Raw genomic sequence first — 19,303 nt, forward strand, 5'->3', positions numbered from 1 at the left:
CTATTCATATTCACAGTCAAATGATAATAACTTTGTTGTTATCTGGAACCCTCTATTGGTGATCATACGAACAATTATATACGCAATTACTGTTCAATATATGCCATAAAAACCATTTAAATAGAACAAAATGAATAATATGATGAATATGTCCTTGGAATTTTATATCACATGGAACCCTTCAAGTAGCGTGTTGTAGTTTTCTGTTACATGTAATTTGTTGGTAATTATTTCTATTTCGTTCATCAGATTGTCTCGAGAAATGAGTTGTTTATGGACTTTCGCAATATGTTTAGTATGGTAAGTGAATGCATACTATCTACTTTTACAAATAACATGTATGGTGTCCTAATCAACTGCTTACTGACATATTAACTATAATGTTGGTATCACTTCCTAAAATATACAAATGCACAGTGGCTGTTTACATGAAATCCTTTGGTTATTCGAACCTGTCACTGAGAATCACACAAGATTTCCTTTTAGTACTACTAGAACTGATCTGGTGCAGCCTTAATGTTAAAATTCAAATTATGGAGGTTTACAATTGTTATATATTTGGCAAATCTAACTTATGTACTGAAGCTAGTGTAATCGCTATGAATTATCAACCGATATTATGCATAAGCGTGTACCAACTTAATTCAGAATAAAAACTCTGGATAGGTGAATTAATTTTATTTCATTTTTTTTGTTTACTGAAATGAAGATAAGTAGATATAGAAATAAAAAGGAAAAGACTTGGACAGTTAAGTAATCACAACTCATTTAAAAAGTAAAAAAAAAATTGCAGTTATAAAGAAATTTTTCAGTCACTAAGAAATAATAATTATGAGGAAAATACAATGTATGAAATAATATGTAGCGTAGAACATTGATGTAGTACAATAGTAGTCAAAGAAGACAAATAATAATAAAATTCCGATCAGAAAATACTATAGATCATACCTTCAAAGAAAATATAAAACAAACCATTCAAATAAGAATGATGTTTCTCAACATAATAAAGAGAAATGGTAACAAACTTTCATAGACGTCAAGTGAACTGATAGGTACACTTCGAAAATACGTATGTATGAGAATACGAGAATCAAAATGCTACAAAGATATTTGTTGGTTTAACATTATATGGTTACTGGTTAAAACATATCACATGCTTGATTATAAATAGCATAATACTATTAAAATTACTAGTTAAGTTTGACAAAAGCAAACAGATCAACAAACCAACTAACGAACGAATAAATGGAGCAGAAGAAACCTATATTTCACTCAACTCATTTCAACCAAAACAAAATGGACGTATACACAACTCTGCCTTTCTTGGAGAAAAATGTTACCTTATTTATTTTTTGCAGAAAGCAAGGCATCATTAGTAAATGTTTAGGCATTCAGCGTATTTGATTATTTCAGTAGAAATAATAATAGAAATAGGTAGGTGTTAGAAAATGAAGAGAATAAGTGATAGGAAAGTTATTTTTATCCCACCAGGCATGTGCATGTTTTTAAATGCAAATTATTAGAATTTTAAGAGATAACAAAAGAAACTAAAATCCGTACCATCATTGTCATCATCAAAAACAGAATTTAAATTTTATGTATAAAAACATAAGTAGACATACATGAGCACATACTTGTAAAGTGATATACACAAACAGTATTAGAAGTAGCAGAAAGTGGCAACAGTAGCAATAATCAGTCACATTTCAAAATTGGAGTGCATGCACCAAACACAAAGATGTACTTAACACTAAACAAAAAGTACCTGAAACGTGTGCTTTTTGTTTAGTTGGAAGTCATCAACTCTCAACAGTAAGATATGCAAGCAAACTGAGTAGACGGACAAGCAACAGGTGTTGCTTTGTGCATTTCATATATTACATTCACAAGAAATTGCCTCCGATATACTTTGATTTTTCATATGTACCTTCCTTTCCACACATTCTGGAGATTCAGCATAACCTAATAATACCAATCAATCACGGTAGGTAAAAAAAGACCCCCAATCTCAAAGGGAGAATAAATTACTGCTTTTTGTAAGCACGTCAATCTATCCTATTTATGCGTCGAATCAATTTCTTTAGACGAGCAATGCACACCAAAACTAACAGGAAATAAATAAGGGCAAATAAACACGAGCAGATGATTATAACTTTATAAAATGAGCTTTACAACTAATAAACAATATTAGCAGAAGTGCATTCCACCTAATAAGGCTAGCTATATAACGAAAACGAACAAAGGCTGATGGAAGTACATTCGATTTTAATAAGGCGAGAAACGTTGATAGCTTGAGTTAGTTCGATATATTGCAGGTGTAGTGACCACTGCATTGTTTATTGCATAGCCCGCTGCAAGTCTATTTAGATAAGGGTCCATACTAGCTGCTGCGGCAGCTGCTGCATTTAAATCCGGTAAATAACTGAAATCGAAAATAATACAACATTTTATAACATCACACATTTTTATTTTAAAGACACTTCAATAGAATAGGTTAGACAAAATTATACAGAACCATTGAGAAGTTAACTTGTATACTTAACAACGTAGGTAATTTGAAGATTATGAGATAGTATATAAGCCACTAACCAGTTATTAAGTCAGTTCATTAAACACCACAGCATTAAGTATTTATTATTGAGTTATTGTGATTATTAAACAAATTCCCACCAGCGGATATTTGAATTTGGGAAAAGTAAGTTTTCTATTATTTCTAAGCGAATCCTTTTAATAATTATTATATTTTTGTTATATCCCAATGAGTAGAAGATTGTATTTCTGACGTTTCATGACTTAATAAAACCACTTCTTCAGAGTAAATGACTAACCGTGTCGGTCATTTATTTTCTCTGAAGAAGTGGTTTACATTAAGTCATGAAACGTCAGAAATACAATCTTCTACTCATTGGGATATCACAAAATATATATTTATCATTAACTTTCTAACCAATGCTCAATTTATTTAAAAATATCAAGCCCAACCTTGGCAGTGATATCCACAAATATTTCTAGTTAGTGCCTACTAAGAAGAAATGTGCTTTGAGGTTCATCTTCCGATCAAATTCGACCATTCAACACCAAACTAAACGGGTTATAGTTAATAAGCACTTACTCTAGTGGCGCAAATAACCTGACAGTTGAAACTGTTCTCCTACCATTTGGGTCATTAAACAATAACATATGTCAGTGCATCACACTCATGATAAAATGAACTTCAGATAAAGCTTCTCTTTTGATGAGTTATAAAACAGTAGAGTTCCAAGTGACGAGTTTCAGTAAGACATTATTTGGATCACTGTATCACCAATTTCCTAAATATTTTACATTTTTCCGAAGGTAGGACTAGGAATAAACAACATGACATTATCTGTAGAAGAGTCATGACCTTTGCTTCGACTTGATACACAGATGCACCTCCTATAAGTAGTAAAAGAGTATAGGTTTAATAGCCTGCAATTTTCATTGAAATTATGAACTGATCAATGTTAGGCCACCAGTGAAAACCTGGGAACACTAGACGGCCTTTTTGTCGTAGTATGGGATTCCTTAGCAATGCGCATCCACAACCCCACAGGTGGGAATCGATTTCGCTAATTTGATTTTCATAAAACGATGATTTAAAAATTTCAAAGTAGTAGATCTGAGTAGGAAATGCCTTTAACAGAAACCTAATTCGAACGTCCTTGATAAAACTTCTGTGTGTCAGATTGGTTACCCAGACTGATAGTTCTAATTACGTTCTCAGGACCAGTTATGGGTAAAAGCTGTTATGAAATAGGAAATAAGCCTAATCAGTCAACTCAGTTTTTAACCAATGTATAACTGACAATAAATTGTGTTAGCAACTAATGTCACCGTTTAAAAACACCCCTATTTTGTCAAAAATCAACAAGAAAGTGTGACATTGAAAGATATCAGTATCACTTTATAGTTGAATATCGAGAATTGGTGTAATATTTTTGTTATATTGTATTTGCAAATGATAAATGATGGCAGTTAGGTTTACGATGAGATAATTTACTTTCACAAACCAGTTTAGTCTACAACCACTAAGCATCAACTTTTGTCGTTTCTTTTGGTTTGATCCAGCCTATCTGACTGAATTTAAAGACTACAATTCGTTGATAAAACAACATACTTCATATTGCTTGTATTGGAGAATATATAAATAAACCAGTAAACCTTGAACCAAAGCCTTTCAAATCAGTGTTAACTAATGATCTGCATAATAATAAGACATTTAAACAGTATAACGAACGCCTGATTTGAAACCATATACTTACGACATCACTGTTGGACTAACTGATGTTTGTGTGGGAAAATGTTGAGAAGCTACAGCTGCAGCTGCCGCAGCTGCAGCCGCAATTGCAGGTTGATTTGTTCCAGAAAGTGAGGCCTGGACTACTCCTGGTGTATTTGACCCACTGACTGCGACTTGACTGGCAGAAATTGAGGTATGAGCACCATTTGCCTGAATTTGTACAGCAGTAGCATTCTGAGAACCGGAAGCTGAACTAACAAGTACATTTGAGTTACTTGTGACAGATCTGTTAGACGTTAAATTAGTGGCATTAAACGAATTCGTTGAGTTTGAGAAAGCCCTCAACATATTTGCAGCTACAGCTGCAGCTGCTTGAGAAGGTGAAAAGGCTCCACACAATCCAACTGGATTCCCTGAAATCGACCCCGTCAAGTTTTCGATCGTATTCGTGGCAGGAAGACTTACAGGAGTAAAACCAGCAGCTACCGCCGCTGCTAGAGCCCTTTGGTTTGCTTGAATCTGCTGCTGTTGCTGTTGGATACGATGCTGTAACTCTAGTTCAACACCCATATTTGAACTAGGATCAAACCACTGAACCTATTAAAGTAACGGAGAGACATATATAAGATTCACAGTTCATAAACAGAAATAAAAATAAATCTATTATTGAAAATTTAAGATTTCCTCTTTTACGGTATAATATAAATTTAACTATTATTAACAGCTGGTGTCGTTTGAAGAACAGGAGTAGAAAATGGTTAGTGGATATATATTGTTATAGTTCCAACTCCTAACGACTACGTATATAACTATATATATAACTGAATCAGTTCGGACACAAATATATATCGCCGTATAGACAGCATGAATTAATAAAAATAACACATTTACAACCAGTGGTATAAATACCAGACTGTACACGTTTTTAAGTGAAATTATGTTGATTAGTGTCATTTGATTTTACTTGGCGCTTGTCTGAATCATTATTATTATAGTAAGGGATGGATTGCTTACCAGTGGTGTATGACCATTCGGTCCTAAAAGAGTTCCCGTTTGGGGGAACATTGCCATAGCAGCCAAGGAATTTGTCAAACCGGGTGCTTGAGACGGTGATCCAAACGTTTGGATGGCGGTTGATGGTGTAGTTCCACTAACGGGCCCATTATTGGTCCCAAGGCATCCAGGACTTGGACTTCCAATCCCTCCGAACGCTGCAGCAGCATAACTAGCAAGTAAAGCTGCGGTGTTTGGGTCAGCTCCAGCTAAACAGAATGCAGCTGCAGCTGCAGGATTGTAATTTACGGGTGTTCCTGAAGCACTTGCCATCGCAGCTGCTAATAAAGCTTGATTCGCATTAAAAGTATTACCAGCAGGCATAGCAGCTATATTTGTGAGTGTTGGGTTAGTGGTTGCAAAACAAGCTTGGTTCTGTAATAGTCCACCAAGTCCTGAACCAACAACCATGGATGCTAGGTTGCCGGGTGTTGGCATTGAAACTACTGGTAATCCACATGTAATCCCTGCTGCACCACGCAATGCAGCAGCAGCAGCAGCTATCGCAGCTGTCGAAGACGTACTTGGTACAAGCGCTCTGACACCTCGAAGCGTTGTTGCTGCTAAAATAACAGAACAACCAAATGGTACATAAGTTAGCTTGGGTTTACATTTTAAAAAATATCAGTTTTCATGTATTCTTAAGCGACAAAAATTAAAATTATTGACATTAACATATAAAAATATTTTGAAGTGCAAGCGCTATGAAGTGTTGATGAACTAACTCTACTTCTTGTTGAAAAGAAAATTAAATAAAATTTCCAGAGTAGGTAAACATCGAGTAACATAGTGTTACACAAGTGATGATGGACGGTCCAGTCAAATGCACAAATGAAATTTTTCGAAAAATGAGGAAATGGATGCGTAAAAGGAGAATGGATTTGCTTCTATTTTCGTTCATGAATACAGCCCAGAAATATTATTAGTCGTATAAAAATCTTATAGATATTATTCATTTGGTGGTGCACAAAACGGACTGATTATGTTCAAACAAATATTGAAAACTAGGAAGCATTGGACAACTGTTTTTAGAAGAATCAACTCCATTACTCTAAATCCTTGCGATGGGTACTTAACCCTTCAACCAATGAGTTGGTACTCAGTGGCTTACATTTTTGACTTTAGTCGATGAGTGGTGTTATGCTAACACTTTACATTGCCATCGGTGTTATCTGTTTCACACTCGGGCCGCTTAAACTCCATCGGTCACAGCTTCTCAATAAGACTTCGGGGATTTCCTTTCGAAATTGACCAATATTGCGAACACAAACATCACAAGTGAGGGTTTTTGGAGGTCGTTCAATAATGAGTTTACAGTTAATTAAGTCCCCCCATGGGAAATCAGTTCATTATTATACTTTGAAATTTCTCACTTCCGTAGATAGTGGGCAGTAAAAGTTCACGTATTTGTATAGCATAATTAGAGTAAGTTAAATGAAGGCTTTAACCTCAATCTTTGAACCTTATGACGTTCACTGACATAGTACATTTAAAATTCTAGTGAAATTCACCCTTCCTCAGAAATTGGAACTAATCCTTTGATATTGTATTCTCATAGATTGTCGCTAATAATTAAAAGCGAGAATCTACCTTAGTTATGACAACTAACTATTAAAGAGAAGGGTGTAAACTCAAATCTTAAACTAAAAAGTTTTCAAATGTGATTTCATGTTGATTATCAAAGCAGTAGACTTCTTATAGGCTGTCATTAACATTCAAGTATCAAGGACACTACACTATGATATCAAGTTGTAAAGCGTAATGCTCGCATCAAACAAATTGATTAATATACCTGATCTGAGAACTCAACAGATCGATCTTACTTTATAAGTTTACACTAATAATCCTTTATGTAATGATAGTGAAAGCTTGATAACCAAATTATTCAGCAAGGTGGATATCGTATCATTAAAAGCAGCAGACGAATTTCAAAATTTTGTCCGTCTTAAAAATCCGCTAACTTTGTAGATCCTACAATCATTCATAATACTAAAGATGACAAACTATATACTCAGAGAATATAATCAACATGAAATTATGCAACATATTTAATAGATAGACACCAGTTAGGTTCATAAGTTAAATGCTGGTAATCTGATCACTGTGTTGATTCACTTTTGTTTCCTGATTCGTAGCTAATAACGTGATTGTAAAAGAGCATTCTAACATGGCTAATCATTACTAGTGACTGAATCGCTCTAATAAAACTAGTAGTGATCGTTCGTATATTACGTAAAATTTCGATGAGAAATCGATATATTTGAACCTTTAGAAACAATGTACATGACTAAAAGGCACTTAAGAAGATTTGGAACTATTAAAATAGTCTTATTTTCTACCATACAAGCGGACATACTAATTACTGTTATGCTAACATTTGTAATGATGCACCACTCTTTTTGCCCCAAAAAATATAATACATATATTCTTATTTAAATTACGGTTTTAAATCCCATACTTTATTGATAAGATGAACTTACTTTTCAGGAGTGTAGGTGATTCAGACTTTTTCTTTGTCATAACCCGTGCAGTAGCATTATTAATCTAGTAAGAAAATGGATTGACACGCAGACCTATAGGTTCAGATTTTTAGTACAAATATAAGAGCATCTAACTACTAAGTAGATACCAATAAGCAATTGAAGCGGTAATGAAAGTAATTACTAATCCAATGTAAAACAAGTTAAAGTAACTATTTTGAAATGTTTGGCGTAAGTAAATACACACCTCAAAGACTTTGTCGATGAATTTAGGACAAACTAAAATCGTATAACAGATAAAGTCGATATTTTTCAATCAATTTTTATTTCTTATCACTTGTAAATCGGACTTGTATCTGTCTAAACATTTCGACATTCAGCTATTACGTGGTAGAACTTGAGTTAGCTACATAATAGGTTTGAACAAGATTTAATGAATCTTAACAAACATAAAACTCATATCTAAGGCACCTTTCAACCATCTTTTAAAATGAGTATCAGAGATTTGTTTCAAAATTCGTTTTAGGGTAAAAATTTGCAAAATATAAGTAATAAGCTATAAATGATTCATTGACCATTAATGTTATTCGACGGACATTTGGAAACAAAACAGTTGGTTAAGAATTTCAGTTTGTCTCTACTATTTTTATTTCAATATAAAGCCTAAATTGTCACTAGTAGTACTTTGTTAAATGCCCCTGAGTTTTATTAGTTCCGTTATCAATCGTAACGAAGTACGGCTTTGAGACTGAAGTAATCAACGAGAGTTAATCTATTGCATCAAACTAGAATGCAGTGACAGAGAGTTGGAAATCTTTTATACTTTGCTGAATGATTAACTTTCGAAGTAAGCAGTCAGATAATGTCAGTGTTCCTAAAAGATAGTATATCTTCAGCTTAGTTAAATTAGAAATTAAATACAAATATCAACGTGTGAAAAGAATTCGTGGTTCACTAACCTCTCTCCTGATTCTGTCTAGAAATTATCCACAATCGCTTAATGCTTTTTAAATATCTACATAAAATCATATTCATAATCCATTGTATGACATATCAGTGACAATAATACGATGTACATCGTAACTTTATAAAGCTTATAGATCATAATCAAACAGCAAAAATGACTTCATAACTTACTCAACTATCCTTTATTAGATAAAAAGACAGACACTATGTTTTTCGTTAAGAGAGATGAAGATAACTAGGCCAGATGAGGTTTCCGGTTTCCCCCATAATTCGCATAATCAATCTCAAATTAGAAAGATTTCATGTAAGCCTCCTGATTGAAAGACATAATTAACCGGTACTTTAGTTAGTAATATGAAGCTGCGTGCATCACTGGACTTAAACACATCAAATACTCTCATATCATTGGTAGCCTAACTACATAACTCCTGAATTCCCCTTAACCTCGTTAAAGCTGATTTTATCGACCATAGGACACTAAATTTAAGGTAATGCAGCATTACATGCATCAACTGATCAGTCTATCAAATGTTACACGTATCAGCATTGAAAAAAAACACTTTATCAACATAGAAACAGATAAGTAATTATACATGCGAACCTGATTAAATCGCTTTTCTGTGAACAAATGGCGTGCCGCGAAAGTCATGCGTGTCAAATAGTTATCGGAAAAGCTCTAAATGTGGAACATAGATTAACTTTAAGCTGAAGGGTTTCATTCGACAACAGAAGCTTCAATATATATTGTCCATAAATGCTAACAAATCTACAGTCACTCGAAAGTGAAAAAATTACTAAACTGCCTTAAAGTTATATGGTAGAAAATCAAATTTCAAAGCTGCCATACAGATAATATACTAGCTGCTCACTTTTTTCCATTGATTTACAGAACTTTTATCAAGATTATACCACAGAAAAAGAATTGATAATGTACATCAGTATGTAACTTAAACATTAAAAATAAAAAAATGATTCAAACTACAATCAACTTTACTTTTCAAATTATCGAAAAGCTTGGGGTATAATTGTGATTCATGAAGTTACCCATTTCAAGCTCTAAGTTATCGTTATACATTAATCTGTCATAATTATGGTATTAACATACTTACGTAGTGAGTAGTTTCAATCTATATGCACTTGTGTTCAGTGCATTACCATACACACAAACATTCACAAATGAACCAACAAATATTTGACTAAGTAACATAGGCTTTGCACACAGAATTGCGCATTCAAATATTGAAAAAGCTTATGTTCATTGACTGATAACACACAGTATTCTTTACCAGTATGTCGTCTTATGGGTATTGGACCAGTGATGTTAGTGAACGAGAGTGAAATTCAGCATACTAGAAACAGATTGTTTTGCACATAGAAGAATGATCAAAAATTAAAATTACTACGAAAATAATACAGTGTATGATGCATTTCAAATATTTTGTTATTCATTCTTCACTATGTCATCATTTTACTTAATTCATAATGCAATATCTAAACATTAAAGTGTAGGAATAAATAAGAACTTTCGTCCAAATTTGAACGAATAGTTTCACAATATTTGGGCGCCGAGTTAATGTGAGTCATTAAAGAGGAAAAATGTATTTGTAAAATCTCAGCGAAAGAATTTGAAGTAAATCCAACGTTTCGATAATTTTGTTGTTTGATTATATTTTCCTTGAAAAAGCTTGGACCAGATTGCCAGGTGAAACGTTGGATTTACTTCAAATTCTTTCGCTGAGATTTTACAAATACATTCTTCCTCTTTAAGTATAGGAATGCTTCAACATGATGCCTATTTTGCTCTATGATACTTCATTTACGAGGTGTAATTGGTTAACTTACATATACGACTATCAGCAATTAACATATTGTGTTATCAAAGTATGAGTACATGATGTCTTGATTAGAAAATTTCTAACTCTTTTGATAGAAAATCACTTTAAAATCAATCTACAATATACATTGTAATTTGACAGTATTTTCATCTATAACATTGAAATCTGGTCGAATGATTATCGTATCATCAAAGATCACAATTCAAGTCATATCATCACACTATTAAGTGCAAATAACAGTTTTAGACAGTGAGTCATATAATGAATCTTGTGAACTGGAGAATACAACTAATTTTCACCACTAGTTTAGAGTATGTCAAGTGTATGAATCTCATTTCGACAATAATTTCTAAAGAGTTTTTCTGTAGCACAACAGTTTTTGAAGTGATTCAGTTTCAGTCATCTTGTTCATCAAAGATTAATCAAACGTTGTTTTTAAAAGATTTATTCAGTTAAGAAGTGACCAAGTTGCTAAATGCTTTCTAATATCCCACTGTCTATTAAATAGGTTGACTGTATGACAAAAGTACTAGTCTGTTGGTCTAAGGGGTCTTCAAACGAACACATAATGTTCTTTACAAATTTTACAGCTCGTGATTGAAAAGTGGAGTCAGCATGTCAACTGGAATTTTCGAAACATAAATTGCTAACTTTTTAAAAATATAAATGGTTAACAATCAATATGTTAATTCTAAAATGAGTTTTAATCCTACGCTTAGGAAAACATAACATTAAGAGGACTAAATAACAAGTTGATATAGGCGGGTGGTGAATATCAATAACTTATAGTATTGTAGGGTATCGAGAGTTGTATCAAAATGGGATTGGATAAATCCCTAAACACTCACTAATGACTGGTTTGAAATTCAGCCTCATAAATCTACTTGGCGCTTGATTATAACAGTAATGTAGATGACAATAAAGAACGTTTTCCTATATAGTAAATCGCTCAAGCAAAAATATCAGTTATTACAATTTGACCCAATAATTTTTCAACCTAGAGTATTTGTATAAGGGTTTATAGATTCCAGATTTTTAATAAACAAGTGTTATGGATTAAAATTGATAAATACCTCCAAAGAATGACAAAACAATTGTCTATTACTTTCTACTTTCAAACATTTGGAAACTAATTCGAAGTAGTGAAACAACCTTATGTTCATTAGAAACATTTCCATCTGTCGGTTAATAACTACTTGACTATTGGCACCAAACGGATAGTTTTAAACAATATGTGTTGTTAAAAGATATCCAGTATTTTAATTCCCAGAAGCGTTTTGTCAAATTATTTGAAGATTTCACCTCATCAAAGATACAATTTTCCATTATAGAAAGTGCCAAGTTGATGCTTTACACAAATATTGATTCAATGAGGCAAATTTTAATAGGTTGTAAGAAAGCAAACAAATGAACACAATTTTAATGTAGCATAGATTTTTACACGTTTTTGAAGACATATTAATACGAATTAAAACATGCCAACACATTCATTTGTTTCATGTATGCACTACATTAACTGAATTGATTTTCTTATGTACCCTTCACTAACAAACAAGCACCAAAGGTCATAGCAATAATTGTGTATGTGTTTAGTATGATGGACTGAGAGTGAAATACAGAAAGAGTGGCTCAGTTAGTTGAGGTCATGATTTTCTTTGTAGATATGTTTTTCACAAATCCTTTTCATAAATAAGTGGAGATTTACTGTGCAAGTAACCCTAATTTAAGTAAACAAGTATCGCATAGATTGGGATGTTTAAACAATGTATTTTTTCTTTTTTGGTTCCATAATCTAAAGTGTCGTTTTACAATATCTCAGTAGGATCCTACCTCAATTTTTCTGCCTTCAACTACCGTGCCATTTAGATTTTCTCTTGCATGATCAGCTTCTTCGCCCGTTGCGAATGTGACGAAACCAAAACCCTATCAACAAACATAATGAAGAGAGAGGAGGGTACTTGTTTAGATATCAGGCTTATGAAAGAAAATTAAAATATGAAAGAAGTCCATGGAAGAAAAAAAGAGCAAAATAGTGAAATCTGAACTCAACTGTCCAATAATGATGTAAATAGGGGGAAAATTACTACTATTCCTATACCTTGACCAATTTTATTAAATAACTATAATAGCCGACTATAGATATATCTGTTAAAGTTTAAGATTGAATAAATAAACATTACCTACTCAGTACTCAACGTAAAACTCACAAAATTAGTCTCTTAAGTACTTATCGAGGTTAACCGATTCAGTGTTTCCAGAATGGAGGGTGACAAATATCAAAGGGAGGTGGTTACTGAACAATAATCTTATCTATCCACTTAGAAATAAACCTCAAGTTCCGACTTCATTTTATCGACTGAAGTCCTATGGTAGTTAAAGTTAAAAACGGCTGTTCGATCATTAAATACCTCCATAAAAAAACTATAAAATATGGTCTTAATCCTAACAGAAGTTGGGGATGCGTTCCCAATAGTAATCATAGAAAATAAGGAATGCAGTATGCAATAGACTCAGTAATTTAGCTTCCTCGTATTTCTGATTTAAATTTCTATTGCCAATGGTTTTTCACTTTTGATAATACTTCCCGATCATTGGAATTTCAATTAACCAAAAACTTTCACAAAGTATTTTCATAAACAAAACCCGCGAATACTTTTCCTTTTTATTTGATAACTGTCAGTTACTACCAATAATGATCGTGCAGATTACTACTTCTTTCATCATGACTATTGCAAGAGAATACGGACTAGCATAATCATTGATGAGTATGTGGAGATTTTGCCAGGACATTAAATAAAAAAGCATTTTGCTAGAAGTCACTTTATCGAATGTTTTATTATCTCTCGAAAATATCAGTCAATGTGGATTATATCTTCAGAATAACAAATAAATACTGCCAAAATTAAAAATTAAAAAATATACCTTGGAACCACGTTCATTGAAGATAATTTCTACATCCAGTATTGTACCAAATGGCTATTAGTGGTCAAAAGAAAGGAAAATGAAGGAAGATGAGTGACTAGATATGTTCTCTGCAGTTACACTTCTAATTGATCATATAGATTACAAAGTGATTACGAAAAACTGGATTCTTAACTGTTGCTGTTATTAAAATTGGTTAATAGGTTAATGTAATTGGGCTTACATACGATAGTATTGGTTAGCTACCGATTTGTTTGCTCGTATACTTGTCATGAAGAATGACCTTTTTATCAGTCTAATACACAATGAAACGTTTTGGACATTTATGGGATTAGTTATATCCGACATACACTTGACCAAGTGAGAAGTATGTTCTAGTTTAACAAATGATACTGAAAAACGAAACTACTTATAATAACCATAATTTTATGTTTAGTGTAAAATTTTGTATAACTTACTCCTAAAAGCTGACGAAGGTCTGCCTCTCTGAATCTAAATGGAATATTAGACACATGAAGACGTTTAGGCCCAACATTGACCAGATTAGCTGCTAAACCGGCTGCTGTTCCGGAATTCATGATGGAACTAGTGACTGAAGGAGAAGCACTAGATGTGATTGTAGTTGAAGTAATCAGCGGCAAGTTTAAATCTCCACATAAGGAAAATAATGGAACTTTATGATTCTGAGTTATAGAAGAGCTTGATGAAGTAAATGAGTAGCTCGTTTCTGTTTTATCTTGTACGTGAGCATTAGAACCAGCATCTTTCGTTGACAAGTCAGTTAGGTGAGCTGGGTGGTTAACAGGATCACCATAAGTAGAAACCGGTGACATTATTGTAGACGTTTTCGATGAGACAACCAAGGCCGCAGCTGCTGCTGCTACAGCAGCTTCCAATGAGGCAACCTAAATCAAATATTCAGAAATCTATTAAAATTGCTGTTTAAAGTAGGCATTTATCTACATTGTATGTATCATTACCAAGGTTTGATTTGATAATCTCGAATAAATTGAGCATTGGGTAGATTGTTATAAATAAATAATATATTTGTAATATCCCAATGAGTAGAAAATTAGATTTTCTGACGTTTTGTGATTTAGTGTCAGTTACTTCTTCAGAGAATAAATAACCAAATTTGTTCCGTTGTACTATTTAAACTTGGATTAATTTTAATTTGGTTATTTATTCTCTGAAGAAGTGATTTACACTAAGTCACGAAACATCAGAAAATCTAATTTTCTACTCATTTGGATATTACAAATATATTATTTATTTATTTATCTACATTGCTTCAATTAAATACCGCTTTTTCACATTCAGCGGTAAGTGATAACTTATTTAGACCCAGGGGCAAAACACTTTTATATCATGAACCGTAGTTAAGAGAATTATCCCTCTGCTAATGAAATTACGTGTTCACAAGGTATATTGGTAAGTAGATAAATAATGGTTAAAAAAATCATTTTCAGCTCAAATTCCTCGAATTGCCGGTGACAATTTTAGACAAGTATTTAATTATTGTTAAACAAATTTTAAAACTTATGACCATCGTCTACATCAATAGGATCGATACATGTGGAGTTGGTATATTTCTTCTCTTAGCTTTACTTTCGGTTAAGCACTTTGTTGACCAGAAATACTTCCATCGTTTCTGAAAAATGACCTCTATCTAGTATGATTTTTCAATGTATATACGGGATTCATCAATCTAACATGAATACAAAGCATATGAATACTTAAAAACTGTCTAGTATTCCATTCATTTAAAAGTGGAGGAATACTTTCTCCTTTTTGTAGTATGCTGAGCTTTTGCGGTGGCCTTCAAATAATTTTAGGATGTCTATAAGTTTGTTTTATGAAATTTGTTTGGGTCATGTAGTATTCTTTGTACAAACGATTGTCATGCAGTGATCACGAAGCTCATTTTAATCATCCAAAATTATGGAATAAGACATTTTCGACAGGATAAACATACCCGTAATTGATGAAAACAGAAATTAAATGTTTATTTATATGTGCAATATATTCCGCTTAAGTATTGAATCGTGACTTGATGGAAGATAAGAGACAATCAAACGATTAGTGCTTAGACTCTCTTGAACCATTTTAACTAAATTGTGGACGATAACAGAATGGGCAATAAGATTTTTAACAACCCAATAAAAGTTAAATTTAGACTTGGTTACATCTGGTATTTGCTAACTCGTCAATTAGAACAAAGGACTAGTCACTTGAAAAACCAAATACGGCCTGATCTATGGGTATTAACGTAAGGAATTTAATTTATATGGTGAATTAGTTAGCAGGAATCATATACTTAATGGTTGGAATGTAGAAGGGAATATTAGCTCTTTGCTTGACAATGGTATAACACGATTCATTTAAACAGTTATCAGTGCGAACAGTTAAAGAAGGTGAGGTCTCCGGATATGTAACCTTTTTATGTTTTAGATAACGTTACAATGAGTAGTTAAATCGCGATCATGTACTACAGAAACTTATTGAAATTAGGTCTATAAACCTTAGTCCATTATCTTACTCTTACAGATTTAAAACTGTGATTATCAAAGACTCAGATTAACGACTGTGACGATCGGATTTACAGTTTTGATATAAAGATTATGGTATGCGCTTGTAACATACATGAAAAATACTGGAGTCTAATGGTGACAATTTTCTATTTACGTTTAACTAGTAATTTAAGTGTATTTTAACTATTGAATGGTTGATTTATTGAACTTAAAACATTATATCAAACTAAGCTATTACTGATAATGAAGATAAACACAGGTAAAAACAAATAGATAGATAAACCCTGTTATAAATATCCACATTGGACCTGAGACTATCGAATGTATTTAGAATCTTAGTTATCCGAACTTAATTAAATGACAATAGTTATTTATACATTTGGTTTAACTTTTTGAATTCTCTTTAATAAATCCACCACATATCCACCTAAAGAATCTTGTACCAAATGATAAATAATAGGATTTCGAATTCCCGTCCTTTAAAGTGAACAGTGATCTGTAATAAATTTTTGCGATGTGTAATTTGGCTCAAAAATAGAAGATCAATTCATGAGTGACTTATGCTATAGAAACATTGTATGTATACTGGTCAAATGGTATAATATATTTATACCTATAATAACTTACTTGATGTGAGTTAATTGGATCTAATATATTGGTTGCTTCAACTTCATTGATTACTTTGGTACAGATGTCTGCTACAGGATTCAAGCATGTAGATGTTGTGTTGGAAAATTGAATGTCTTCATGGTCCTTTGTATATGTAACTCCGGATGGTTGAGCAGTTGATGAGCCAGTGGGACTGTTGAAATTAGCTGGAACACCAGTAGTTGAAGAAATAATAATGTCACTTGATGCAGACGATACAGTACTGGGCACCACGAGGTTATTATTTATGGGGCTAGTTGAAGTGAACATGATTTCTTTTCTTTCTGATAGAGTGAATGCCTTAAGAAGTGATCTAATTAACTTTAATAACTTCCTTACAGTGAATGATGTTAGGTATTCGTGAAAACCTTCAGCTTTTGTGCCCTTATAATATAATAAAAAGGATATTGATATAATCTTAAGGATTTCCATGAATAAGAAATGGCTTTATATTTCATGAGATTAGAATTGTTGTTAGTCGTTTCAGAATTGAAATTGTTCGGACAAAATTTGAAGAATTGGTGTTGAATGAGGTTTTCATAACTTATTATTAGAGTGAATGATTGACGGTCCAGATAGTATCGGTTTCCAAGACGGTCACAAAATTAAGATTCTTAGAATTGACTATGTCTATGGAAGGTGAGTTACTAAAGAACAACAATAGTTCTCCTCTTACCCCGACAAATTAATGTTAGATATTAGATGTTTGGTGAACTAAAGGACTAGCCAACAATCTCTTATGGAATACTGGATATCAACTCAGTGGATATATATTGTTGTCGTGAGACATGTAGGTTATAATCTGTTTGAAGTCCTCACTGAGTGCAGCTGTAGCTTTCACACTGGTACGAATGGACCCTCGGTTCTCCATTACATGGTTCTCTAGCTAATGTTATCGACGAAAACTGACTTCAGAACGTTTTCTATTCGACAACAAATGAGTGTTTGAACTGTATATAATATCCGGTGAGCATATTGTGATCAGTCAGTTTTAAATAAATACAAATAACAAACCTTTCGTTCTACATCAGCTAATCCTTCAAGTAAACATGAAAATTTGAGTAGTTGAGTATGTGATAGTGATATATGTATTAATCCATCATAGTCATTTATCTTACAGCACCTTATCTTTATTACTCTTCTACTACTAATAATGAACATCAAATCCCTTTTATTTCTAAAAATAAAGTGATCTCTTGGAGACATATTACGTGCTAATTGGTAACAATAATTATGGGTTTTCTCATAATATTCAATAATATCCAATAAGTAAATTATTAGCAATTTAGGAGAGCCAAACCAACATAAATTACTGGACTCAACAATTGATTACGATTAACTACTTGCTACAAAGGGAATTGACTCACGGAAATACATGACTGATGCTCATTATTACCGACTTTTTAGCTTTATCGAAACTCTTATATTCAGCTTTAGTGTAAACATGAAAGGTACTGTTTATCCAGACGAAGTAAAATAAGTAACTCTTGAAGAATAACTAAACATGAAATAAAACGAACAGTTCTCCAATTGGTTACTATTAAATGTACAAGCGTTAAGTTTTAGATTACAGGAAGCTTACCAATAATAACAGTTAGCGGTACTAATTGAGGCAATTATTTTTAAATGTTTCCATGATGGCCTAACTCTTTGAAATATTAGTGACCTTAGATAAACAGACAGAATAACTTGGAATTCACCAATAAGTTTAAAATGGTACATTCCTTTGCAGAAAAACCAGTAATGCTAGCCGTAACTGGTGATCCATTATTAACAATAAGTTGCATTTGAAAACTCCATATTATGCATCTATTAATTACTTTACATATTTAAATCACCAACTAATAAAGAGTTTAGGTTAAAGATTTATGATGGGAAGCCTCCACAATAAAGCCTGAAATTTTGTAGACTCTTTAAATGAAAGTGCGTGGAAAAGAGTAATTTCTTTAATATATTCATCCTCCACAGTCTTATAAGCATTACGCATCCAGTAAAAATCTCAAGTAGCAAATAATTATAAGGCACTGAAATACATGAATTCTAAATTTGGTTTAATGACACCATAGAACTCTGAACATAGACTAATTTGAAAAAAAGGTTGAAATAATCCTAAACGATAAAACGTAGTTAATCGTAGATTAAACAACATACGCGTTAGATTTTCCACTTACCAGACTCTTCTTTCCGTTGGAAACTTAATGACCGAACTATCAAAATAGCAAAATATATTTGATAAACTGAAGCTTCTGTTTCACTTAGTTGGCAGGAAAATATGTGTTCAATCGATACGATTTACCCAAATAAACATTAAGATTCCTAATGTGTTTGTGTGATTCCCAGCGTGAATATTAGTGAATACCTGCACACAAAAATAAACACAACGAAAGCATCAACTTTTTAGTGAATCAGTCCAATCAGGAACCCAAAAGAGGAAGAAAATAGGATATTTTCCAAAAATATTTGAACACATGCTGTCTGGACTTGCGGTCTGCCCTACTGGGGCAATAATCAAAGTAATGAAGCACACTACCCTTTATATGCATTTTGACCGTGCCCAGTTCTTATTTAGATGTTTTTAACAAATGGTTTTTGTTGAGGAAGGGGAAT

General features: G+C 32.7%; 1 protein-coding gene across 2 annotated transcripts; it reads right to left on the bottom strand.

Moving 5' to 3' along the window:
- Positions 1 to 1,994: 1,994 nt before the first annotated feature.
- RBFOX2_1 (RNA binding protein, fox-1) lies at positions 1,995 to 19,206 on the bottom strand (the record flags this gene model as incomplete). Of its 2 annotated transcripts, none has more annotated exons than XM_051210915.1 (9): positions 1,995 to 2,422; positions 4,284 to 4,858; positions 5,276 to 5,877; positions 7,795 to 12,518; positions 13,518 to 13,571; positions 13,976 to 14,422; positions 16,676 to 16,996; positions 17,036 to 17,080; positions 18,868 to 19,206. In XM_051210915.1, the coding sequence occupies 4 exons, from the start codon at positions 7,832 to 7,834 to the stop codon at positions 2,266 to 2,268; spliced, it is 1,374 nt and encodes a 457-aa protein (XP_051070943.1). The 2 variants fall into 2 exon arrangements, with proteins under 2 accessions (XP_051070943.1, XP_012797297.2); XM_012941843.2 differs by lacking the exon at positions 18,868 to 19,206 and adding an exon at positions 18,397 to 18,483 and having other exon boundaries at positions 2,266 to 2,422; positions 7,795 to 7,858; positions 12,426 to 12,518; positions 16,676 to 17,080.
- Positions 19,207 to 19,303: the final 97 nt, after the last annotated feature.

Source organism: Schistosoma haematobium, chromosome ZW, assembly GCF_000699445.3.
Source record: "Schistosoma haematobium chromosome ZW, whole genome shotgun sequence".
Lineage (NCBI taxonomy): Eukaryota > Metazoa > Platyhelminthes > Trematoda > Strigeidida > Schistosomatidae > Schistosoma > Schistosoma haematobium.